This window comes from Dipodomys spectabilis, unplaced genomic scaffold, assembly GCF_019054845.1.
Source record: "Dipodomys spectabilis isolate Male_0828 unplaced genomic scaffold, ASM1905484v1 ptg000204l, whole genome shotgun sequence".
NCBI classification, from domain to species: Eukaryota; Metazoa; Chordata; class Mammalia; order Rodentia; family Heteromyidae; genus Dipodomys; species Dipodomys spectabilis.
This window is the reverse complement of record NW_024870881.1, coordinates 1,443,449-1,469,850: the sequence shown is the minus strand read 5'-3', so window position 1 is coordinate 1,469,850 and position 26,402 is coordinate 1,443,449. Positions and strand designations below refer to the sequence as shown.

Below are 26,402 nucleotides of genomic sequence, written 5' to 3'. Positions count from 1 at the left end.
TTTTAGCACTTCAGGGATAAAGTAGGAAGAAATAGAAACATTCTCTGCTCCCCACACAGGATATGGGAGTTAAAGGCTCCTTGTTTGCTTTACTTTCTGAAACAAGGTCTTGCTGTGTAATACAGGCTGATCTTCAACTCATGATCCTTGTTCCTCAGCCTCCAAATCTGAGATAATAGATGTGAGTTACCATGCCTGGCTTGTGTCCAATGTGAGTTTATGTACAATGTAAATAAATTCCTTTTCTGTCATTTTAGTAAGGCAATATGCTTGTGCTAAATCAATTATATTCCTTGTCTGAAATGTATATAATCAGATTTTATAAATATTTCTCAAACATTGGATGACATTTTAAAGCTTTTGTTCCAGAAAGATCCTAATTTCAAGTTTCTCTTGGATAATTAAAAGTTTTTAAAGATCAATTTTCCTTTGCTATTTTGTGATTTCTATTCATTTGTACTCCCTACTTACCTAAAAAGTATACCTCCTTAAAAAGAGAAAACATTTGTTTTCTTTTAGTTTCTTTTCTGTATCATGAAGTAAACTTATTTCAGAGAAAGCATTTTCTTCCTAATGTTTATTCTTTGTTCTGTTTTTCTTTCCATTCATAATATAGAACATATAAAAGTCTGATTTTCTTTTGTTTACTCACATGGGATTTTAATATTTTTTGAGGGATAAATTTTTACATTTGACCCTGACAGCCCATTTTAGCAAGTTATCTGGATGTAGTGCCAGCAACTAGGCTGGTTAGAGTGACCACCCTGACATTATTCAGCGGCCTTTGCTTAAAGCTATTTCAATAGAAATTGGGAAATGGAGGTAAATAAAGGTTCCTATTATTATCAGCATATTATACTGATGTGCAGAGGTTAAGATCACACTATTAACTCAGATCTCACTGGTCATGATGCTGGCTAGATGGCAAGTGTAATAGGAGGGCTCTTCACTGATCCTCTAGTCCATGACTCAATGTGTGGATGACCCAGGACCCAACACTGGCTAGAGGTGAATCATCTTCTTCAAGTTTGAGTAAAACAGCTTCATTTTTAGATGCTGTTGCTGACAAAATGGCTATTCCCACAACCATTTCTTTTTCAAAAATTGAAATTTAGACAAACTTGTCCATAAAATTACATCTTTAACTCACTCCTAAAATGCAACTCATCCAGTAAAACTTTTGTGAAGTTTTAAAACTCTTTATAACTTAAAAACAAGCAAATCATCATTTTACAAATTTTTCTTTCTTTTATAAGAATCCTGCCAATTCCTAACGTTGAGTAGTGGTGATAGCTAGATAGATTTAAAATTCATTCTTCTAAATTATCCATCTTTAAATATAAAGTATCAAATGATACAATTAATTTAAAATACTAAAGTTAATAAGTCTTAATAAAGATTGCATAGGGCTTGGAGGAAAGGAAGTGAGGAGTTACTGCATAATGGTTACAGAGTTTCTATTTGTGTTATCAAAAAGTTTTAAAAATAGATAGTTGTAATAGTTTTACAACACTAGAGATGTAATTAATGCCATTGAATTATTCAATAGAGATTAAAATGGCAAATTTTAGGGTGGGCGAGGCAGGAAGATCTCAAGTTCAAGGCCATACAAATGATAAATATTACATTTTAAAATATTTTGCCACAATAATGAAGTTAATAATCATACCTGAAGAGCACTCACCATTTCACTTAAATAATGGAAATGTTTTGGTGATGGTTGTCTGGTAACAATAAGAAAAATATACCGAGTGGCTGGGAAGGTGGCTCAGTGGTAGAGCACTTGCCTTACATGCTTGAGGCCCTGGGTTCAATTCTCAGCACCACATAAGCAAAAAAGAAAAAAGCCGGAAGTGGCACTGTGACTCAAGTGGTAGAGCGCTAGCCTTGAGCTGAATTGCTGAGGGACAGCGCCCAGGCCCAGAGTTCAGGCCCCACGACCAGACCCCCCCCAAAATATATATATATATACTGAAAATAAGATACTATTTTTTGGCATTACTGGGTAATGAACTCCAGGCCTCATGCTTATTAGGCAAACACTCCACCACTTGAACCTTCCTTGGACTAGCTTTTGGTTTCTAACTTCATAATTATACAATTCACTTTTTAGGGGAAAAAAATCCTAGAACCAGAATTAAATAACAAATTAAATGGAATACCTGACTAGATCTCAACTTCTTACTCTCCAGGTGGCTCTTCTCCTGTAGCAAGGCCTCCTTCTTAGAAACTATGGCTTCCCGTTTCTTTAGGTCTTCTTCCAGCTGTTCTAATTCTTGGCGTTGGTTCAGAACTTTCTCTACTTCCTCATCTAACCATTTCTTTTGCTCATCCAATTTCTATATTAAAATTTCAAAGAAACATAATTTGTTTTTCCTCCTACCATAAAGATTACATGGTGATACTATAATTTTGGACTGGCTAAAACCTCTGAAATAAACATTAAAACAATCAGTAAAAAATAACTCATGTTCCATAAGGTCTGAAGGTTCCATAAGTCTGAAACCATAAGGAGTGGTTCTACTTAACCTGTTGTGTTGCTTTATTAAAAATTAAAATTGATTCCCCAAATATGTTCAAGAGTGTGAAGCATTTCAGCCTGAAAAAAAAAGGAAAGACAAATTTCTCTACCTGTATTAAAGATTCCCAGCATGGGAATTTTGAGAGGTGCGCATCTCCCTCATAATACTTACATGGACAGTTGCTCTACTAGTCTATCATCCCTTAGCTTGAGCTAATCGATTGACTGTAGGAGCTGTGCTTTTTATCTCTCTATCCATAATAGGTGCAGTGTTGCCTGGCCCACAAATGCCACTAAATAAAATGTTAATTGAAGAAGTAAATAAATGCTTAATTCAATCATTAATCAATGGGATAACAACCCAATCTACATTGTAGTTAACTTGTTAGAAGATAAAAAGCTAGAAAGTTGTATTTTGTTAAAGAAACAAGTGTAAACATAAGTACAAATGGAGTATGAACAAATGGAATATGACTTTGATGTACTCTACCAAAAGGACAGAGTGGTATCATAAAGATACTGAAACAATAAACAGAAAAATAAACATATACTATTGTCTAGCTGCTAATTGGCCTGGTAAAAGTAACTCCTACAAGTTAGTACTGTGTCTCAATACCTCAATGAGGTAGTAAAGATGCATGAGATAAAGAGACCAAAGTGGCCAAGGCAACTCACTAGCACAAAGCTAGTGAGTCTAACATACAAGTCTACATACTATGCTCTTATACTGAATTCTAAAATAGAAGCTTGACAATCATTAGGGCAGGAAGAGAGCGTTAACTATTGAAAATAATTTCCATTTGTTTTAGCCTTAGACAGTCTAATACGAGACCTACAAAGTCTGCAATGAAACAAACTCAATTATTCTTCAACTGTGAGTAGAGTTTGAAAGAAGACCTTTGTAAGCTCTGTTCCAACAGGAGAAAAACAAAAACAAAAAAGTAAATCACTGTTAAAACATTTCTGGGTTGGGCTGGGAAGGTGGCTCAGTGGTAGAGTGCTTGCCTTGCATGCTCAAGGCCCTGGGTTCGATTCCTCAGCACCACATAAGCAAAAAGAAAAAAGCTGGAAGTGGCGCTGTGGCTCAAGTGGTAGAGCGCTAGCCTTGAGCTGAAGAGCTGAGGGACAGTGCCCAGGCCCAGAGTTCAGGCCCCACGACCAGATCCCCCCAAAAAAAAAACATTTCTGGGTAAAGGGAGTATGTGTGGGAATACATCCATATCCTGTCACTAATAAGATATATAAAATTTAAGGGAAGTAAAGTTTTCACAATTAAGATAGATGTATTTACATTTGGAGTATAATACAATTTTACACACATTATTTTCCTTAAAGTATTTTCATTTCTTTGAACTTTGAAATTATTTCATGGAATTATGACTTTTTACTTTGCAAATGAAGAACTAAAATAACAGTTCTTTAAAATTTATTATGTATATCCAATTTGGAGCTGTTTGAATGTAAAGCTCTGATTTTTAGAAATACATCTGTGTCCAAACTGCAGTCAGAATAAATAGAAGCTAGTGAACACAGAGTCCACATCTGTATTCCATAACCTTCAAATAAACATATTTCTTTTAAAGTAATAACAAGCAATTTCTGGATCAGAAAATAATTTTTAGTATTAAGGAATATTAAAAATTTTACACATGAGTATTTGAGATTTTATTCAGAATGCACACTTTTGACTTCTAGTTAGACAACCATCAAAAGGAAGAGGAAACAAACACTGCACAGAACTAACAAACCTGGAGTGGTTCTACCTGTCCAAAAAGGCCTTTTCTCCGTTGCAAGTAACATGCGTCAATGTCCTGAGCTTTTAGTTTTAGATCTTCTTCCTGTTTGTTTTTTAACTGGAGCTCCTGTAAAAAAAAATTAAAGACACTTCAGCACTTTTACTACCTGGCTATCATTAATTATGCAGAAAATAGCTTTCATCTCATTTGCTGTTCTTTATTTTGGGTGCTGTAACTTAAACTCAGGGTCTTGAATGTGCTAAGTGCATACCCTACCATTGAGCTATACTCACCACAGCCTGAGAATCAATTTCTTTTAACATTTACTTTTCCTAGCTGCAAAAAGAGAAAATGAGTGGATGAAAAATAGGGCTTTTTGAAAAAATAACTTTAGGCTGGTGATATAGCTAGCTCAGTGATAGAATATTTATTTGCCTAACATGCTAGAGACCCCTAAGTTTGATCATAATAAATTGATTTAAATACCATTTATAAGCCAGGCGTGAGTGGGTCATGCCTGTAATTCCAGCCACTCAGAAGGCTGAGATCTGAGGATCATGATTCAAAGTCATCCTGAGTAGGAAAGTCTGTAAAACTCTATGTCAACCAGCAAAAAAGCCAGGAGTAGAGCTGTGGCTCAAGTGGTAGAGCACTAGTCTTGAGGGGAAAAAGCATCTAGGATCTGAGTTCAAACTTTAGGTCTGACACACATACATATACAAATTTTTTACAGAGTTAGCAATGGGTATACTTGAGTTTATTATAGTAGAAATGCAAAAGAAGTAATATTGACGTTATGGTGCTCACAAATAGTCTACAGCTTTCAATAGCCTTGCAAGACAGATCAAAATTCCATTAATTTGTTTCCATCCACATTTTAAGTGTCAAGAAGCCCAAAGTTCATGGTCCTCCTCTAGAGTTTAGAAGATGCTGCTGTCACTACTAAAGTTTAGCAGGAACCAGACTGAAACAATGGATAAATAGCCCATTTCTGTTAGTGGTCCATGATGGGTAAGTATAAAAACTGAAGGTCTGTGGTTAGACATCAATTTGGCAAGATAATTATATATCTGTTGACTCGTATAATTTAAATAAGACTGTAAACGAGGTGCTTGTGGTTCATACTTGTAATCCTAGCTACTTGGAAGGCTACGATAAAAAAGGATCATAGTTCAAGGCAGCCCCCGCCCCCCACACATGGCCCCATCTCAACCAATAGTCAGTGCAGTTGTATAGTCTGTTATCCTAGCATCTGGGATTCTGAGATTGAGAGGATTACAGTTCCAGACCATCCTGGGCAGAAAATAGACTACATCTCTGCAGAAGATGCTGCATCCTAGCTATGGCAGGAAGTATAAAACAGGAAGACTGCAGTCCAGGCATACATCTGGGCAGGAATTACAACCTTATATCCAAATGTAAAGAAGAGCTGGAGGCATAGCTCATCAGCAGAGTGCCTGCTTAGCAAGTATAAGGCCCTGAGTTAAAAAACCCCAGTTCTCCCAGGAAAGAGGGATGGAAAGGGCAAGAGTGAAGGAAGGGAGGAAGAAAAAGGAGGGAGAGAAGAAAGCAAGGGAAAGGAAAAAGCAGGGGAAGAGAGAAATAAATAAAGGACTTTCACTAGGCAAAGTGGTACCTTTCTATAACCCCAACTATTGGGAGGTTGAGACAGGAAGAGCACAAGTTTTCAGGGAGTGTGGCCAACACAGTGAGACCCTGTCTCAAAAGAAAACAGACTTTCATTTGTATATTTCAATTTGGGGGGGCCAGTACTAAGATCTTGAACTCGGGGTCTTGTGATTCTTAGGCAAGTGTTACACTGCTGAGCTATGCTGCCAGCTCTGTTTTGTAGTGGTTATTTTCAAAATAGGATCCTATTTTCTTCCTGGGCACATACCTGGACCATGATCTACTTGCTTTAGGAGTCCTGTAGTTGCTCAGACAATAGGCATGTGCCACCACATCCAGTTTCCCGTCATAGAGATTCCCTTCATGGATTGCCTGAGCTGTCCTGGAACCTTGATCTTCCCAATTTCAGCCTCCCATGTAGCTTAGGATGATAGACACATGGCACTATAACCAGCTCTGGGTTAAGAGGGGGTTTGCAAATATTCTGCTCAGTGTGGCCTCAAACCATGATTCTCCTATTCTCAACTTCCCAAGTAACTAGGATTGCAGACAAGAGCTACCTATGCCTGGATTATTTTTCTACTAATAAATACTTTATAATAAAGTATTGAGCTGTGAATTGTAATAAATGGAAACTGTTCCTTCTCCACAGGTAATTTCAGTAGCACTAGAAGAACAGAAATAAAAGATTAGAGCTTTCCAGCCCTCATAATGGAAGAAAGAAAAATAAAATATTAAAGACTTGTGTTCCAAGTGTCTTTGAGTTTTGTTTTGTTTTGTTTTTTTTTTGTCGGTCGTGGGGCCTGAACTCTGGGCCTGGGCACTGTCCCTCAGCTCTTCAGCTCAAGGCTAGCGCTCTACCACTTGAGCCACAGCACCACTTCTGGCTTTTTTCTTTTTGCTTATGTGGTGCTGAGGAATTGAACCCAGGGCCTCATGCATGCAAGGCAAGCGCTCTAGCACTGAGCCACCTTCCCAGCCCCTTTGAGTTTTGACTCAGAAAAAGGAACAAGAGAAGAAAGGACCCCACCCCATCTGAGAGAGAAAACATAATACATGCAGAGACCCCCAAACCTACAGGGATTGCCTAGACTCACAGAAAAGAGTAAAGGTACTGTTAGGGAAGAGGGACTAATTAGATAACTTGGTCTCATACAGCATGGATCCTGAGTCAAGGGGCCAATATGGGCCAGTCATTGTAAGGAATAGGACCTCAAACTGAGAGTAGGAGAGACCACTGGGCTAGCAGCTAGACAGAAAACTCAGTCATCTCAACACAAGTTTACAATGCTACAGAAGCAAATGGAGTAAAGATGAAACTAAAGTATCCACATTCTGAAAAAGGCAGGCAGACCAGCCCATATGTTTTTCTAGCCATGGCTGTATCACCATGAGTCACAGGCTAGGCAAGGAATGGTGGACAAGAGAGAGCAGATTCTAGCCAATCATGTCCTTCAAATCTATGGGATGTAGTGAAGAAAGCTACAGACTCAACCACCACATAAACTAGATGCCATCTTGAAGATAGGAGTAGAGGGAAGAAGAGGCTAAGAGACTGGGTATTCTTATTTAAGAGACTTAAGAATTCTTCAGAGGAAATAATTACATTTTCAGGATAAGGTATAAACAAGATATTAGGTTAGTTCCCTTATTCTGGCAAATATCATCACATAGTAGGAGAGAGATGTGCTCACAAGGATCACCAGTCTGTTAGAGGCTAAATTAGTTTTCTGTGCCCATCTGAGTTGCATTATGAGAGACTTTGGACCAGATTTTTATTTTGCCTCCCATTAGTTTTCCCTAATCCATTGTTTCTCTTATCCAATGCTATAATTGAGCTTGTTACCCCCGTCAAGAATATCAGCAATTAAAGTAGCAGGTTATAAAATTAACCCCCAAAAATCAATGGCTTTTCTGTATGCCAACAATGAGAAAAGTGTGGCTGAAATTAGGAAAGCAACTCCATTTGTAATAGCCCCACAAAAAATAAAATACCTAGGAATTAACTAAAGAAGTGAAGGACCTCTATGAGGAAAACTTTAAAATCTTGAAAAAGGAAATCAACACAGAACTTAAAAAATGGCAAAACCTCCCATGCTCCTGGATTAGAAAGATTAACATCATGAAAATGGCAATACTTCCCAAGGCTATCTACAAATTCAACGCAATACCTATCAAAATTCCACCCTCATTCTTCAAGGAAATAGAAGAGGCAATCCAAAAATTCATATGGAACAATAAAAGACCCCGAATAGCAAAAACGCTCCTCAACGGAAAGAACACTGCTGGAGGAATATCAATACCAAATTTCAAACTCTACTATAAAGCCATAGTAATCAAAACAGCTTGGTATTGGCATAAGAACAGACCTCAGGACCAATGGAATAGAATTGAAAACCCAGAAATGAACCTACAGACCTATAGCCATCTCATCTTCCATAAGGGAGCTAAAACAATAGAATGGAAGACAGACAGCCCCTTCAGTAAATGGTGCTGGCAAAACTGGTTAACTACATGTAGAAAACTTAAGCTAGATCCTTATATATCACCCTGCACCAGAATCAACTCCAAATGGATCAAAGACCTTGAACTCAAAGCAGACACTCTGAAAACATTACAGGATGGAATAGGAGAAACCCTGGGTCTCCTTGGCTCAGGACGAAATTTTCTGAATAGAGACCCGGAAATACAACAAATCAAAGAAAGGTTGGACAAATGGGATTGCATAAGGTTGCAGAGCTTCTGCAGGGCAAATGACATAGCTAGCAAGATCAACAGAAAGCCCACGGATTGGGAGAAGATCTTTACTAGCCATACAACGGACAAGGGTCTCATATCTAAAATATACTTGGAACTCAAAAAATTAAACCACCCAACAACAAATCCTCAAAGAAACAACTGCCCAATAAGTAAGTGGGCAAAAGACTTAAAGAGAAGCTTCTCTGAAGAAGAAAGAAGGATGGCCAATAGACACATGAAGAAATGTTCAACATCCCTAGCCATAAAAGAAATGCAAATCAAAACAACATTGAGATACCACCTCACTCCAGTTAGAACAGCAAAAATCAAGAACTCTAACAACAACAGATGCTGGAGGGGATGTGGACAGAAAGGAACCTTACTTCATTGTTGGTGGGAGTGTAAACTTGTTCAACCACTTTGGAAAGCAGTATGGAGGTTCCTCAAAAGACTTCACAAAGAACTCCCCTATGACCCAGCAATCCCACTTTTGGGCATTTACCCTAATGTTTACAAACAAGACCACACTAAAGCTACCAGCACAACTATGTTTATTGCAGCATTATTTACCATAGCTAAGATATGGAACCAACCCAGATGCCCCTCAGTAGATGAATGGATCAAGAAAATGTGGTATATATACACAATGGAATTCTATGCCTCCATCAGAAAGAATGACATTTCCCCATTTGTTAGGAAATGGAAAGGCTTGGAAAAAATTATATTAAGTGAAGTAAGCCAGGCCCAAAGAAACATAGGTCCCATGGTTTCCCTTATTTGCAATACCTAGTATAGGTATGAGTCAAGCGGAAAAATTCAGATAATGTGATGTTAGGAAAACGAACCCTCAAATATGTATTTTAATGTTTTTGTTTCTTTCATGCATGTGTTTCTAATGCATTTATAAGATTATTTCTTTGTTGCTTTGTATGTCCCTCCCCCACAGTGTAGACCCTGCTTTCACTATATTTGATGTCAGTATAACATGTGGAGGAGATGGGGACAAACAAGTCGTTTAAGGATTCAGGTGGACCTGTTGCAACAATGAGAAGTACAAAATGTCATGTCAAAACCAGGTTTACAAGTCGGTGTGGGGGAGGGAGGGGGGGTATGATTGGGTGGGGGGAGGGGGGAGGCTGGGAAGGGAGGTGAAGGGTAAACAAAGGAGGAGGCTGCAATGCTTGGCAAGAAATGTATGCATTATCCTGCCCATGTAATTGTAACCCCTCTGTACAGTATGTTCTCAAATAAAATAAAATAAAATTAAAAAAAAAAACCAGCTTTACAATGTTGGTGTAGGGGGGGGAGAGGGGGTATGATTGGGGGGGAGGGGGGAGGCTGGGAAGGGAGGTGAAGGGTAAACAAAGGAGGAGGCTGCAATGCTTGGTAAGAAATGTATGCATTATCCTGCCCATGTAATTGTAACCCCTCTGTACAGTATGTTCTCAAATAAAATTAAATTAAATTAAAAAAAAAAGGAACAGAAGAGCAATGTAACATGGACTTATTCAACATCTAAAACTTTAAGCAAATACATGTTATAAAGGTGGAAAGATTGTTTCTTGGTTAAATATAGAAAGGTATTTAATTGTAAAAAAAAAAAAAAAAAGAATATCAGCAATTTCAGGATGCTGAAAGAAAGCTATCTCAAGATACTTTATACTTGAAGTTGAATTTCTACTATTCCTATTTGTCCATATACAAGTTTAAAATACTATTCATGCACATGAATAGACTTAATATTGTCAGTGGTCAATACTACCCTATAATCACAGAGATATGAGGATCCCATATGAGGACAGCTAGAGCTACATAGCTAATTTCAGGCTAGTCTAGGTGATCTACCAACCCCACGCATGCCTTTTTTGTTATTTTTGGAGACAGGGTCTCTACTATGTTTCATGAGTTATACTGGAACCCAGTATATAGCCCAGGGTGGCCTGGAGCTCCTAATCCTCATCTCAGCCTCCCAAGAGTTTGTATTACAGGTGTGTGCCACCAAGTCCAACTGAAACTTTGTCTTGAAAGAAAGGAATTTTAATGGCCTTTTTCAGAAACGGAAAAATGGATCCTTAAATTTATATGGAATAGAAGGGGGGACCAAGATGGCGACGGGGCAGTAGGGAAACGCCACAGCTCTCTCCAACCAAAAAGAGAGTTCGAGTTCCAACGTTTAATCTCCCCAGGAGACCGACAACAACAAAAAGACGAACACTCAGAGAAAAACCAGAGGTGGAAAATAACAAAAAAAGAAAGAGAGGAAAAGAAGAAATTCAGAACAGAGAAGAGCGAAGACCCCTCCCGCAACCTTTACTGGCCGCGCGGCAGTGCGCCAAGCCGCCGGCCAGCCGGCCCGGCGGGGGCTGCCGGAGCCACAGAGACACAGGGGGCTGCTTGCAGATCACCAGGTACCGGATTGCAGAACAGCGGATCGCCAGGAACAGAGAAACCTACCAGCCGGGAGTCTCCACGAGGATCCCACCCCCACCCCTCACTCTCCACCGGAGCGGAGAGGCTCCATCCCGCCAAAGCCGCCCGGCACCAGCAGCGCCACAAAGGGACCTGTCCGCAGACCACCCGCCCAATCGCCATCGCAACTACCCGGCGGGGGGCCGCCCAACCCAGCCCGCAACCACCCCAACTGAACTCGGATTGCAACAACAACTGACGACCTACAGGGTGAGTACCCCACAGGGGACAGTGAATCCCTCAAGGGAGACCAGAGCTGGAGGGAATCCCCAGACCCTGACCTAGACTCCCTACCCCAACACCCGGACCACAGGACCCACTAAAACTGGGAACTGTTCGAGAGCTCCACCAGCCGGTGGAGCACACTCTGCTGGCCAGGCCAGAGCAAGAGCGCCCCTGGAAGGGAGCTTAAATGCCCAAGCCAGGAACAGCGCCCCTGGGTCAAGACTACCAAGAGTAGAAGAAATTTGAACTGTGTCCTCCAGGCTGCATAACCTAGGTGGTATACACATTAGCACTGGCCTAACGAGCGCGCTCCAGGCTGGGGCCGGAACCAGGCCCGGGGACCGGCGCCTGAACAAAGCAAAAAGGGTCAGAAGTGGGGCTGTGGCTCAAATGGTAGGGTGCCAGCCTTGAGCTGAAGAGCTGAGGGACAGCACCCAAACCTAGAGTTCAAGCCCACAACCAGCCCAAAACAAACAAACAAAAACACATCAGGAGCCCATAGCAGACTCCAGTATTTGGGAGAGTGCATCCAGAGCATCTGATCTTCCCAAGAGCACCCGCAGGAGCAAACACAAGCAGTCTAGGCTGCTCAACCCTTCCAAAGGCGGGAATTGCTACAGCAGAGAGCTGAGAATCCTAAGTAAGTCAGAATAGCAGCTGGAAATAGGCTCCCAACAGAATCCAGATCAGGCACAGACTCTCTCTACCAATACAGAATCAGCAACCAAGCAAAGACAGACACACCAAAACAAGATTGAAGAGCAGTCTCCTGAACCCCCATGCGAAAATCACAGAGAAAAATCACAAGGTTTACCACTACCCAGGACAGCAAGCTCACCTCAAAAGCCAGCAGCCACGCAGGGGAGAGCCCCAGTGAGAGCAAAGCAGGAATGGAAGACAAAAACTACATCCAAGGGTTGCTGGAGGCAATGACTCAAGAAATAAAGCGAGAAATGGATCAGAAATTGAAAGAGCACAAGGATGAACTATCAAAAGATATACAGGACATCAAACAAAAGTTGGATGCAAAAATAGAAGCTGCACAAACCTCAGTAAGAAGTGAGATAAACGCCAAATTAGAGGTAATGCATACTGATCTCACCTCATTGAGAGGTGAGATCAGTACTCTGAGAACCAACATTGAATCCATAAAGGGATCCATTTCCACCATGCAAACCACAATAGAAGCCACGGTCAACAGAGTGAATGAAATGGAAGGTAGAGTGTCAGATACAGAAGACAGAATACACCAACTGGACCAAAAAGTGACAGATATGGAAAAATCACTCAAATTAAACCAAAGGGAAATTCAAGAGCAAGCAGATAATGCTAAAAAATTTAACCTTCGCATAATCGGAGTGGACGAAGGTGAGGAATTCCAGAACAAGGGAATGCAACACTGATTTAACAAGATAGTCAATGAAAATTTTCCCCACCTCAAAAACGACCATCTTAACTACATCACAAAAGCTTATCGAACACCCAACAAGCAAGATCCCAGGAGAAACACTTCTAGGCACATTATAGTAAAAATGATGGTTCTGAATAATAAGGAAACAATCCTGCATGCAGCAAAAATGAAGAAGGAGCTATACTACAACGGGAAAAAAATTAGAATCACTGCAGATCTCTCCACACAAACAATGAATGCAAGAAAAGCCTGGGAAAGCACCATACGAGCCCTGAGAGCCAGTAACTGCCAACCCAGACTGATATACCCGGCAAAGCTAGCATTCACATTCGATGGAGAACTGAAAACTTTTAATAGCAAAGAAAAACTAAATGAATACATAAACATTAAGCCAGCATTACAAAGAATTCTAAGAGGGGGGACACAACCTGAAGAAAGCAACCAGGAACTGGGACCTGCCCCAAACAGGCATTACTCAAAGTCTAACTGAGCAAGCACAGGAGGAAAGGAAAGAAGAAAAACTTAGGAAAATGGAATGGCAGGGACAACAATGCATCTCTCTATACTTTCTCTTAATATAAATGGGCTGAATTCGCCAATTAAAAGAAAACGAACTGAGGACTGGATCAGAAAACAAGACCCATCCATCTGTTGCCTTCAGGAGACCCACCTCTCATCCAAACATACAAACAAACTCAGAGTGAAGGGGTGGAAAAGGATCTACCAATCAAATTCCCCCAATAAGAAAGCAGGTGTAGCTATCCTGATATCTGACAAAATAAACTTTTCATTAAAATCAGTACAGAAAGACAAGGACGGACACTACATATTAATAAAGGGAACAATCCAAGAAGAGGATATAACCATCATCAACTTATATGCCCCAAATATCGGTGCACCCAGATATGTTAAACAAATGCTCTCAAACTTACAGAATAAAATAGATCCCAATACAATAATACTAGGAGACTTTAACACGCCACTCTCACCAAAGGACAGGTCTACCAACCAGAGGATTGGCAAAGAAGCTACCGAATTAAGTGAGGCCATACTTCAAGCGGAATTAACTGACATCTACCGAGTATTTCACCCTAAAACAACACAGTACACATTCTTCTCAGCAGCTCATGGAACTTTCTCCAAAATAGACCATATCATAGTTCATGCAAGGAACTTAAGCAAATACAAAGGGATCGACATAATCCCCTGTATCCTATCTGACCACAGTGGAATCAAGCTAGCTCTCAATAACAAAGCATACCGCAGAAATTTCTCTAATACATGGAAATTGAACAGCATACTCCTTAACAAGGCCTGGGTAACAGAAGAGATCAGAGAAGAAATAAAGCATTTCCTAGAACTCAATGAAAATGAAAACACCTCACAAAGAAACTTGTGGGACACAGCAAAGGCAGTCCTGAGGGGCAAATTTATTGCCCTCAGTGCCCACATCAAGAGAATGGAGACAGACCAAGTAAATAATCTCATGTTGCAACTAAAACAGCTAGAAAAACAAGAAAAAATGGGACCTAAAGCTACTAGACGAAGCCAGATAACCAAATTGAGAGCAGAGATTAACCAATTAGAAAATCAGAAAACCATAACCAAAATAAACCAAACAAAAAGCTGGTTCTTTGAAAAAATAAACAAAATTGATGGCCCGTTGGCAAGATTAATTAAAAAAAGAAGAGAGGAAACCCATATTAATAGGATTAGGGATGCCACGAGAAACATCACAACACGTACCCAAGATATCCAAACAATTCTAACAGACTACTTTCAAAAGCTATACTCTCTAAAGGAAGAAAATCTGGCGGAAATGGATGCATTTTTAGAGAAATACAAGTTACCCACACTGAGCAAAGAAGAAGTTAACCAATTAAATAAGCCAATATCCTATAATGAGATACAGGAAGCTATCAAAAGTCTTCCAACAAAAAAAAGCCCAGGACCAGATGGATTCACAGCAGAATTCTGTAAGACCTTTAAAGAAGAACTAATACCCATACTCCTCAAGCTCTTCAGAGAAACAGAGAAGGAGGGAGCCATCCCAAACTCATTCTAGGAAGCCAATATCACACTCATCCCCAAACCAGGCAAAGACCCAAACAAAAAGGAGAATTACAGGCCAATCTCCTTGATGAACACAGATGCAAAGATCCTTAACAAGATTCTAGCTAACAGAATCCAGAAACACATTAAAAAAATAAAACACTATGATCAGGTAGGCTTCATCCCAGAGACACAGGGATGGTTTAACATACGTAAGTCAATAAATGTAATCCAGCATATCAACAGAGCCAAGGTCAAGAATCACATGATTATCGCCACAGATGCAGAAAAGGCCTTTGATAAAATTCAACATTCATTCATGCTAAAAGCTCTGGAGAAAATAGGAATAGAAGGAACATTTCTAAAAACAATAAAAGCCATTTATGACAGACCAATAGCCAATATTATACTTAATGGGGAAAAGCTACAACCAATCCTCCTAAAAACAGGAACAAGGCAAGGATGTCCACTGTCTCCACTCCTCTTCAACATAGTCCTAGAACCCTTAGCCAGGGCAATAAGGCAAGAAAAAGACATTAAAGGGATCCGCATAGGGAAAGAAGAAGTGAAACTATCCCTTTTTGCAGACGACATGATACTATGCCTCCACGATCCCAAAAACTCCATCCCCAAACTTTTAGAAATCATAAGTCACTTCGGCAAAATAGCAGGATACAAAATAAACCCACAAAAATCAGTTGCCTTCCTATACACTGATAACGCACAGGAAGAGAGGGAAATAAAGGGAGCAACCCCATTCACAATAACCTCCCAAAAAATAAAATATTTAGGAATTAACCTAACCAAAGATGTAAAAGAACTATTTAATGAGAACTATAAAAAGTTAAAGAAAGAAATTGCAGAAGACACTAGGAAATGGAAAGACCTCCCATGCTCCTGGATAGGCCGACTTAATATAGTAAAGATGGTAATACTTCCAAAACTAATATACAAATTCAATGCAATTCCTATTAAAATCCCAATGACGTACATCACTGAAATACAGAAAACAGTCCAAAAATTTATATGGAACAACAAAAGACCTAGAATAGCCAAAACAATTCTAGGGGATAAAGACAATATGGGAGGGCTATCCATGCCGAACTTCAAACTCTACTACAGAGCTATAATCACAAAGACAGCATGGTACTGGCACAAAAACAGACCCGAAGACCAATGGAACAGAATAGAAGATCCAGATATAAATCCACAGGCCTACAGCCAGCTGATATTCGACAAAGGAGCCAAAGACATACAATGGAAGAAACACAGCCTCTTCAACCGCTGGTGCTGGGAAAACTGGGCAGCCACATGCAGAAAACTAAAAGTGGACCCCAGCCTATCACCATGCACCAACATCAACTCAAAATGGATTAAAGACCTTAACATTAAACCTGAATCTCTGAAACTACTACAGGACAGAGTAGGAGAGACACTTGAACTAATAGGCACAGGAAGGAACTTCCTGAACAGAGTCCCAGGGTCACAACAAGTTGGAGAGAGACTCGACAAATGGGACTACCTTAAAATAAAAAGCTTCTGCACAGCTAAATCTATCGCAACTAAGCTAGAAAGACAACCAACTAATTGGGAAAAAATATTTACCAGCGATATATCAGACAAGGGGTTAACATCCTGTATATACAGGGAACTCAAGAAACTAATCCCTCCCAAACCTAACAAACCAATTACTAAATGGGCAAGGGAACTAAAGAGGGACTTCTCAAATGAAGAAATAAAAATGGCAAAGAAACACATGAGGAAATGTTCATCATCCCTGGTGGTGAAGGAAATGCAAATAAAGACAACCCTGAGATACCACCTTACCCCAGTCAGAATGTCCCACATCCACAAATCAGCCAACGACAAATGCTGGAGGGGATGTGGAGAAAGAGGAACCCTATTACACTGCTGGTGGGAATGTACACTTATACAACCACTTTGGAAAGCAGTCTGGAGGGTCCTTAGAAAGCTAAAGATTGACCTCCCTTACGACCCAGTCATACCACTTCTAGGCATCTACCCTGAACAACAGGAACCAATATACAAGGACACGTGCACCTCCATGTTTATTGCAGCACTGTTCGCAATAGCTAGGATATGGAAACAACTTAGGTGCCCCACCACAGATGAATGGATCCAAAAATTGTGGTATCTATACACAATGGAATATTATGCAGCCATTAGAAATGACAAAATAATGGCATTTGCAGGGAAATGGATGGAGCTAGAAGGAATCATGTTGAGCGAGGGAAGCCAAGAACGAAGAGACAAACGGTACATGGTCTCCCTGATAAGTGGATGCTAAATCCAAAAGGTTAGGTGATACGACAAAACTAACAGGACTTAAGAAACAAAGAACTCCCGCTCATCTGGTTGAACCACTACTAAATATCCCCATGCTGCTGATCACAACTATGGTATATAACGTGAACAATGTTATATATTACAGACTGTGGTAGACAATTTGCTCCAGGGAAGTTAGAATGAACTTGTGACTTTGAAATTATGTAATCATTTAATCACAATCAAAAAAAAAAAAAAAAAGAACCTCGGGGAAGGGAGGGAGGGAGGGGATGGTAGGGGGAAAACAATGGAGGGGGTAACAATGTTCAAGAGGAAGTGTACTCATAACCTCACTCATGTAACTGTAACCCTCTGTATAGTAGCTTTACAATAAAAAAAAAATTTATATGGAATAGCAGAGGACTGAAATCAAAGGAAAAAAGGAAAGACAAGCAAAGCTGGAAGACTTGTTGATGTCTCAAAACTATACATTTTAAGAAATAAAAAGTGTAGTACTGACAAGAGGATAGAAATATACCCTGTGGAAGAGAACATTCATCACATATGGCCAGTTGCAGTTTTTTTCATCCTAGCACTGAAGATTGAACTCAGGACCCTATGAGCCTGGAACCTCTAGCTTTCAATCTTCATCCTCCAAACTCTGCCTCCTGAGTAGTTGGGATTAGAGCCAGACTGATGCCAGGCTCCCCGGTTGACTTTTATTTTAAAAAAATATTTTCTGGCAGTAATATGGCTTAAACTCAGGGCCTCAGAGTCTGGCTAAAAAGGGACTCTACCATTGAGCCATGTCTCCAGCCCTTTTTGCATTGGTTATTTTCAAGGCAGGGTCTCACTTTATGCTTAGGCTAGGCTGGTCTGCAATCTTCCTACTTGTGCTTCTCAGTGTCATGTAGTATGACATGTGTCTACTATTGTGCCAAGCCATTCTGCTTCACCTGTAAATGGGATAACAGGTGTGTATGCTCAATCACTGGTTGAGATATTTTAATGCCCAGACTTAGACTAGAGCCATGACACTCTGATCTCTGCCCATAAAGTAGCTAGATTATAGGCTGAGCCACGATATCTGGCCAAAGTTCCAAGGTATAGAAGGTAATGTTTTAATATACATAAATGAAATTATTTCAGTCAAGGTAATTAATAATCTCGTATAATTACCATTTTACATTTTAAGATGAAAGTAACTGAAATTTCCTCTTGGCAATTTTATAGTTAAAATACAATCTTTTTCTAGGCAGGCTCTCATTTATGTAGCCTTGCCTGGCCTCAAACTTCAGATCTTCTTACCTCGGCCTCTCAAGTACTGAGGTGTACGTCTCTCCAAGCTCAGCTTATAGTATTAACTGTAATCATAAAGCACTATACAATACTCATCTTAGCAACTTAGTGCTCTTTGACCAATAACTTCCCTACTTCCTCCACCAGCGTCTCCCATTAACCAACCAAAATGAGTTTTGACAAAGGTGTCATGTCCATTCAAGGGAAAGAAAAGTCTCTTCAACAGATGGTACTGGTACAATTGGAGATCTACATGCAAGGCACATGGAGATATTCTAGACATCCTACACAAAAACTATCCCAAGAGAGCTAAACAGCCTAAATATAATGTCTAAAACCATAGCACTTTCATAAGAAAATCTAGAGGTAAGTCTTTATGACCTCAGGTCTGGTAATGGATTCTTAGGAAAACAAGCACAAGTAGCAATAGAAACAACTGGACTTCAAAATAAAACTGTACATCAAAGCATATTATAAAAGTTTAGGCCAATGTGATAGTACAAATCTGTAGTCCCGGCTACGCAGAAAGATCTGCTAAGAGGATAACTTTTTTTTCATGAGTTTTAAACCAGCTCGGGTAACATTTTACATTGTCAAAAAATAAAGACAATCTAGATAATGAGAAAATATTTAGAAATCATTTGACTGACAAGGTTTAGTGTCCATAATATATAATTTTTTTGTCAGTTGTGGGACTTGAACTCTGGGCCTGGGTGCTGTCCCTCAACTCCTCAGCTCAAGGCTAGTGCTCTACCACTGGAGCCACAGTGCCACTTCTGGTTTTCTGGTGGTTTATTGGAGATAAGAGTCTCACAGACTTTTCTGCCTGGTCTGGCTTTGAACTGCGATCCTCAGATCTCAGCCTCCTGAGTAGCTAGGATTACAGGTGTGAGCCACTGGCTCCTGGCAAGAATATATCATTCTTGCAATTTAATAATAAAGGCAGACAAGAATTGAAGAAGAGCCTGCATCAGTAGGATCGAGAGTTTGAAGCTAGCCTAAGCTGCTCAGTTCAAAGTAAGCCTATGAAACATGGTGAGACCCTGCCTCAAAAAGAAAATAAATTTTTTTTTTTTTTGTCAGTCATGGGGCTTGAACTCTGGGCCTGAGCACTGCCCTTCAGCTCTTCAGCTCAAGGCTAGCGCTCTACCACTTGAGCCACAGCACTGCTTCCAGTTTTCTGGTGGTTTATTGGTGATAAGAGTTTCATGGACTTTCCTGCCTGGGCTGGCTTTGAACCGCGATCCTCTGATCTCAGCCTCCTGAGTAGCTACGATTACAGGCTTGAGCCACCGGCGCCCGGTGAAAATAAATAATTTTTAAAGTGAGGGTAGAGGCATAAGAAAAAGTAACAGCAAATTTGGTGAAAATACATCTTATGCATAAATGGAAATTATACAACAAATATAGTTATAAAAGAGAGAAAATTTTAAATCCTCTAAACAAATGAATAAAATGAACAAAAGATATGAACAGACATTTCTCCATAGAACATATACAAATAGGCATTTGAAAAGATGCTTGAATTAGTAACTTAGGAAATGAAAATTAAAACTTAGTAACTTAGGAAATGAAAATTAAAACCACAATAAGGCTGGACACTGGTATCTCACACCTATAAGCCTACCTCTCCCAGAGTCTGAGAGAAGGATCAGGGTGTGTGGCCAGCCCAGGCAGAAAAAAATCTAAGGATTACAGTTCGAAGTCAGCCTGGGGCAGAAAGCCCATAAGCCTCATCTCCAATTAACTACAGAAAAAGGAAGAAGTGGAGCTGTGGCTCAAGTGGTAGAGCATTAGCCTTGAGCACAAAAGCCCAGGGGCAGCACCGGTGCACACACACGTGTGTGTACACACACACACACATGTGTACACACACACACACACACACACACACACCAAAACCAAAAATAACTGCTTGTGGCTCAAGATCCAGGAGGTTAAGATCTGAGAGTCATAATTCCAAGCTGGCCTGGGCAGTAATATCTGTGAGACTTATCTCTAATCACCAAAAAGGAACTTTGGCTCAAGTGGTAGAGCCCTAGCCTTGAGCAAAAATGTTCAGAGACAGTGCCCAGGCCCTGAGTTCAAGCCCTGGGACCGGCACAAAAACAAGACAAAAAAAGAGTAAATGCTCTTAAGATTCTCTTCTATAACTAAAGTACAAATTTTTTATGGTCTGTAAATAGATTCTATCCAGTGTCAAAAATTTAAGGAGTCTAAAGGATTTATGAGACTAGATATTTTCAATTTTGCTGAGAATCTAAAACTGCTCTAAATAAAATATTAATAAAAAGAAAACTATGTTATAATCCTTTGGTTCTGTTTGCTATTTCAATGAACAGAGCTGGGCATATATTAGATAACTATGTTATTATGATTATGATGATCATCTTTTTTACTTTTTGTGTTTTTTTCCTATTTTCCCCTTTTGTCACAGTTTTGATATCTGTACCTTTTGTCTTGATGTAAGTTTATCTGATTTGGGGAGGGGAAGGGGAAGCACAGAAATGGTGGGACAAAGGATAAACTAAGCCAGCAGTGATTCTCACTAGACACTATGTTAGAAATGAACTGTACAACTTGGCAGGGAGGAGGGTCCAGAGGGGGAAAACTGGGAGAAAATGAGGGAAGAGGTGACAGTGTTCAAAAAGAAATATTCTCAATACCTGACTTATGTAACTGTAACCTTTCTGTATATCACCTTTACAATAACTTTTTAAAGACTATTTTAGATAAGACAGACTCAAAAAGAGTGATTGATTTTCTCAGCCAGGAAACGAGAGTTGGGATTGAAGCTAATGTTAGTGTTGTTCCAGAGCCCAGGCTCACAGCTCTAGTCCCTTCCCCAGCTGTCTAGTCTATGGAATGGCGGGGTACACCACCAGCCTGATCACTGTTGTGCGCACTGAGAATGACATGGTATCATCTTATCTGTACTTTTTCCAGGAGCCACATAGACAACGCATGTCAAAACACTTTGAAAACTGGTAATCCTTTATAAATTACACTGTTTATTTAAAAGTCAACTCCACTGCTGGGCACCATTGGCTCATACTTGTAATCCTAGCTACTCAAGAGGCTGAGATCTGAGGATGGTGGTTCCAGCCTGGGCAGGAACATCTGTGAGTCTTATCTCCTATTAAACACCAGAAAACAGGAGGTGGCGCCATGACTTAAGTGGTAGAGCGCTAGCCTTGAGATAAAGAGCTCAGGGAGAGTGCCCAGGCCCAGAGTTTAAGACCCTTGACCAGCATATGTGCACGCACGCGCACATGCGCGCACACGCACACACACACACACACAGAGTCAACTCTATAAATTTGTATTTTTTACTAATTGCAACTAAAAATCCTATGAAGAGAACATTTATCACTGTACCTTCTTTTGTGAAGCCAAAGCCTTCAAGACAGTACTCAGAATTCAATAAATAGTTTTTACTATGTAGATGAACAAAGCTTTGAAGTAAGTAAGGACAGCAGTGAAAGGCAGGTCAAGGACAGATACTTCACAAGCCAACTGAATCAAGACCCTGGCTTCTTTAGCTCTGAGCAGTTAACATTTCATATTATACTTAGCAGGAAGGTATGACAATATTACTTTGATTTTCCGTTGATCTCGCTGAATTTCTTCATCCAGTTGCTTCTTTTTTTCATTTTCCTCTCGAAGTCTTTTTTGCAGCTGTACTTTTTGGTATTTCATGTGATCTACATTCTGCTCTAGTTCATGGGCACGTTTCTCATTATGGATCGACAATGATGCAAAATTCTTACTATCTCGTTGCTTCTTCTGTAAGACCTGAGATCACATAGATATTTCAAAATGAAAAAGTGCATCTCTTTCATCTCTTAACTAAACTTAATCTTTTCATTCAATGGTAAGGGCAGCCATTTCTCCTAGATTTTCACTTATTTTTGAAAAATTCAACATTTATATATTCTTCTGCATTTCTAATTTTACAACTGGGAAAATCATCATCATTTTTATCAGACATGTAAATTATTAAAGATGAGTATTCTTAAGATAGGCTTCTGTGGCTCATGCCTGTAATCCTAGCTACTTAAGAGGCTGAGATCTGAGGATCATGGTTCAAGGGCAGCCCAGGCAGGAAACTCCATGAGACTCTTACCTCCAATAAACCACCAGAAAACCAGAAGTGGCATTGTGGCTCAAGTGGCAGAGCACTAGCCTTGAGCTGAATAGCTGGGGGACAGCACCCAGGCCCAGAGTTCAAGCCCATGACCAACAACAACAACAACAAAAGATGAGTCTTCTTAATGCTGGCAACCAGACCAAAATGGAGCTTGCTTTTTTTATTAAGAACTTTCATTAAAAATATATATGTACATCAGCCGGGTACCAGTGGCTCACTCCTGTAATCCTAGCTACTCAGGAGGCTGAGATCTGAGGATCACAGTTCAAAGCCAGCCTGGGCAGGAAAGTCTGTGAAACTCTTATCTCCAATAAACCACCAGAAAACCAGAAGTGGCACTGTAGCTCAGGTGGTAGAGTGCTAGCCTTGAGTTAAAAAGCTGAGGGACAGCACCCAGGCTCAGAGTTTAAGCCCCACGACTGACAAAAAAAAAATTGTGTGTATGTGTGTGTACATGGGATCCCTAAACAGAGAAGACATTTGTTTTATTCTACTAAATGTCTTATTAAAATCAGTTATTTGGCTAGGTGTTGGTGGCTCATACCTATAACCCTAGCTACTCAGTAAGCTGAGATCTGAAGATCACAGTTCAAAGCCAGTTGAAAGAGAAAAATCTCTATGAGAGTTATATCTCCAATTAACCACCAAAGCCAGAAATGGACTTATGCTCAAAGTGGCAGGGCACCAGTCGAGCAAAAACAGTCAAGGCCCTGAGTTCAAGACCATACTGGCACAAAAAAAGTCAGTGATTTGTTAGATATCAAGGCCCTCATTTGAAGGATCAAGAAATGAAAAAGAACACCCCCAAATCTAGGATATGCCTTGTAAGTTGAAATAAATATTCTGAGGAAAAATAGAAGGTAGGACATGAACAATCACCAGACCTCCTTTAAAACAGTTCATATATTCAAGTTGTATTAGTTTAATTTGGTAGTGACTTGACAGGCTATATAGGTAACAATTTTTAGTGGAGATATTTAGATATCTGAGGTGGCAAGGGAACTGTAGGAGGGACTGACTTTCATCTTCACCTGTGACAGGTGCTACATATCAGATACAAACATATAGTTAAAAAAAAATTAGCGTTGCTGTAGTTCCCCCTACCAAACAAAATAATATTGTTCTAAATAGGTCAAATGAATTCAATTTTATCTACAATGAAAACAATGGGAATATGCTCCTGCAATATGAAAGCAATAGATCATAAAATAAAAAGAACTAGAGATGCATTCTAGAAAACTCATTATGATTTAACAAAACACTAGGACTATCACCAAAGCACCTGAAAATGGCTTCCTCATACACACAGTAGGATTCCTTTTTGCACAATAGGATTTTCTTTCCGAGTAATAGGAATTAGACCCAGGGTCTCACAATATTAGTCAGGTACTCTTATTACTGAATTACTTCCCCAGCCCTAGAACAGAATATTTAACTATGGCTATTTCTGAAGTTATAGCTAAATTCAAGCATTAGGAATTATGGCTGAGTTGTGTGTTACTCAAAGTTACTTTGTTTTCTTTTTTCTTTTTTTTTTGGGGGGGGGGGGGTCCAGTCATGGGGCCTGAACTCTGGGCCTGGGCGCTGTCCCTCAGCTCTTCAGCTCAAGGCTAGCAAGCTACCACTTGCTCCATAGCACCACTTCCAGCTTTTTTTTTTTCTGCTTATGTGGTGCTGAGGAATCGAACCCGGGGCCTCATGCATGCAAGGCAAGCATTCTACCACTGAGCCACCTTCTCAGCCCTCAAAGTTATTTTCTTAAACCGATCAATTATGGTTTCAGAAAACTGTCTGAAATAGTTCCTATTTATTGAGTATATACAAAGTGCCATGGATAGTAGTCCATGGTGGGGTTCTTTGGAAATGTTTTATGTACCAATCTTTGTGTTATTTGTACATTTTTAATCTATTCAATAAAGTAATTTCTCCACTAGTTAAGTCTTATTTGAATTTATTAAGTTTTGCCATATTTTCTCCATTAATTTTCTTCTGAAAGGTAAAATTACTAGTCAAGACTAGTCGAAGCTACTATGCAAGCTCCATACAGTAAGCGCTCCAGTGTAAGGCAGGGAAGGAGTAGCTGCTGGGCATCATGGCTGGGCATCATGGCTGGATCAGGGGCTGGCAGGATTATAGGCACCCTTCTAGAGGTCATCACTTTGGACTTTTCCTACATGCTCTTTCAGACAGTCTGCTTTTGTCAGGTTCTCTCTTCCTCACAAATATTTAGTACATATAAATTGTACAAAAGGGTTTCACCATGATAGTTCACACATGTATACATTATACTTTAGTCAAATTTACCTGATCTGTTGCTCTCCCTTTCCACATTTCCCTTATCCTCTTATTACTTAATAGCATTCAGAAAGTTTCCTATGTGTCTTCATGTAGATGAAATGTATTTTGATATGACTTACCTCCACCATTCTCCTACCCTCCTTCTCATCCCCTGCACCTATACACACTAAAGAAAATAAATGATGAAACTATACAGCAGGTTCTATTGGGAGGTGAGTACTTGTGGGTGGGGTAAGGCAAATGGAAAGGGTAGAAAGTGAATATAGTCTAAGTACTTTCTATGCATATATGAAAACGGAGCAATTAAACTTGTAGAAAGTATTTTAAATGGGGAAGGGGAATGAGGCAGAGTGATAAAGGGGGTGAATTTGACCAGGTAACATTGCATGCATGTACTGAAATAGCAAATTCAAGTCCCTTTTTTCATTTTTGGTTGTACTAGGATCTGAATTTGGGCCTCACATTTGCTAGGCAGACACTCTACTATTTGAGCTACATGTCTAGCCCTTTTTTGCATTACTTAATTTCAGGGTAGAGTCTTGATTTATGCCTGGGCCAGCTTGGGCTATAATACTCCTATTTTGTGCTTCCCTGTCTCTCTATGGATGGTAGAATTGCATCACCACACCCACTTATTGGTTGAGATAGAGTCTCACAAATTTTATACCTGGGTTGGCCTTATGCTAGGCTCCCTCTCACATTCACCCCCAGCTCTACTTTCTAAGTAGCTAGGATTTCAGGCTAGCCAGTGCATCTGGCTAAAACTATCTTGGTACCAGGTGCCAGTGGCTCACTCCTGTAATCCTACTTACTCAGGAGGCTGAGATCTGAGGATTACAGTTCAAAGCTAGTCCGGGGTGGGGCGGAGGGGGGGGGCTGGGAAGGTGGCTTAGTGGTAGAGTGCTTGCCTTGCATGCGTGAGACCCTGGGTTCGATTCCTTAGCACCACAAAAGCAGAAAAAGCCAGAAGTAGCGCTGTGTCTCAAGTGGTAGAGTGCTAGCCTTGAGCTTAAGAGCTGAAGGACAGTACCCAGGCCCAGAGTTCCAGCCCCATGACCACCACCACCACCACCAACAAAAAGCTAGCCCAGGCAGGAAAAGCCATGAAACTCTTATCTCCAATTAACCACCAGAAAACCAGAAGTGGCACTGTAGTTTAAGTGGTAGAGCACTCACCTTGAGCTAAAGAGCTTGAGGGACAGTGCCCAGGCCCAAAGTTTAAGCCCAGGACCGACCTCTCCCCCCGAAAAGGTTTAAAATTTTTTCAACATGGGTACCTGATATTATATACATATTTATATGTTTTTTAATATATTTATATATTTTTAAACTATCATTTAATCTTTTGTCCTTCATGAAGGGATACTATGTCTGTGGTTATTTTTGTTTCTTACCATGTAGATTTTTTTCTGTTTTTTGGGTTTTTTTTTTTTGTTGGTCGGTCATGGGGATTGAACTCTGGGCCTGGGTGCTGTTCCTGAGCTCTTCAGTTCAAGGCAAGCACTCTACCACTTGAGCCACAGCACCACTTCTGATTTTCTGGTGGTTAATTGGATATAAGAATCTCACAGACTTTCCTACCTGAGC

At 40.1% G+C, this 26,402-nt stretch overlaps 1 protein-coding gene across 2 annotated transcripts in view; it reads right to left on the bottom strand.

The window, feature by feature from the left end:
• Positions 1-26,402, bottom strand: part of Kif27 (kinesin family member 27) — a 110,227-nt gene that overhangs the window by 28,534 nt on the left and 55,291 nt on the right. For both annotated transcript variants that reach the window (XM_042696255.1, XM_042696254.1), the window contains exons 11-13: positions 21,965-22,162; positions 4,270-4,383; positions 2,163-2,339 (exon numbers count right to left, since the gene is read on the bottom strand). In XM_042696255.1, the coding sequence (XP_042552189.1) occupies positions 2,163-2,339; positions 4,270-4,383; positions 21,965-22,162 (489 nt within the window). The remainder of the gene's footprint in view (positions 1-2,162; positions 2,340-4,269; positions 4,384-21,964; positions 22,163-26,402) is intronic.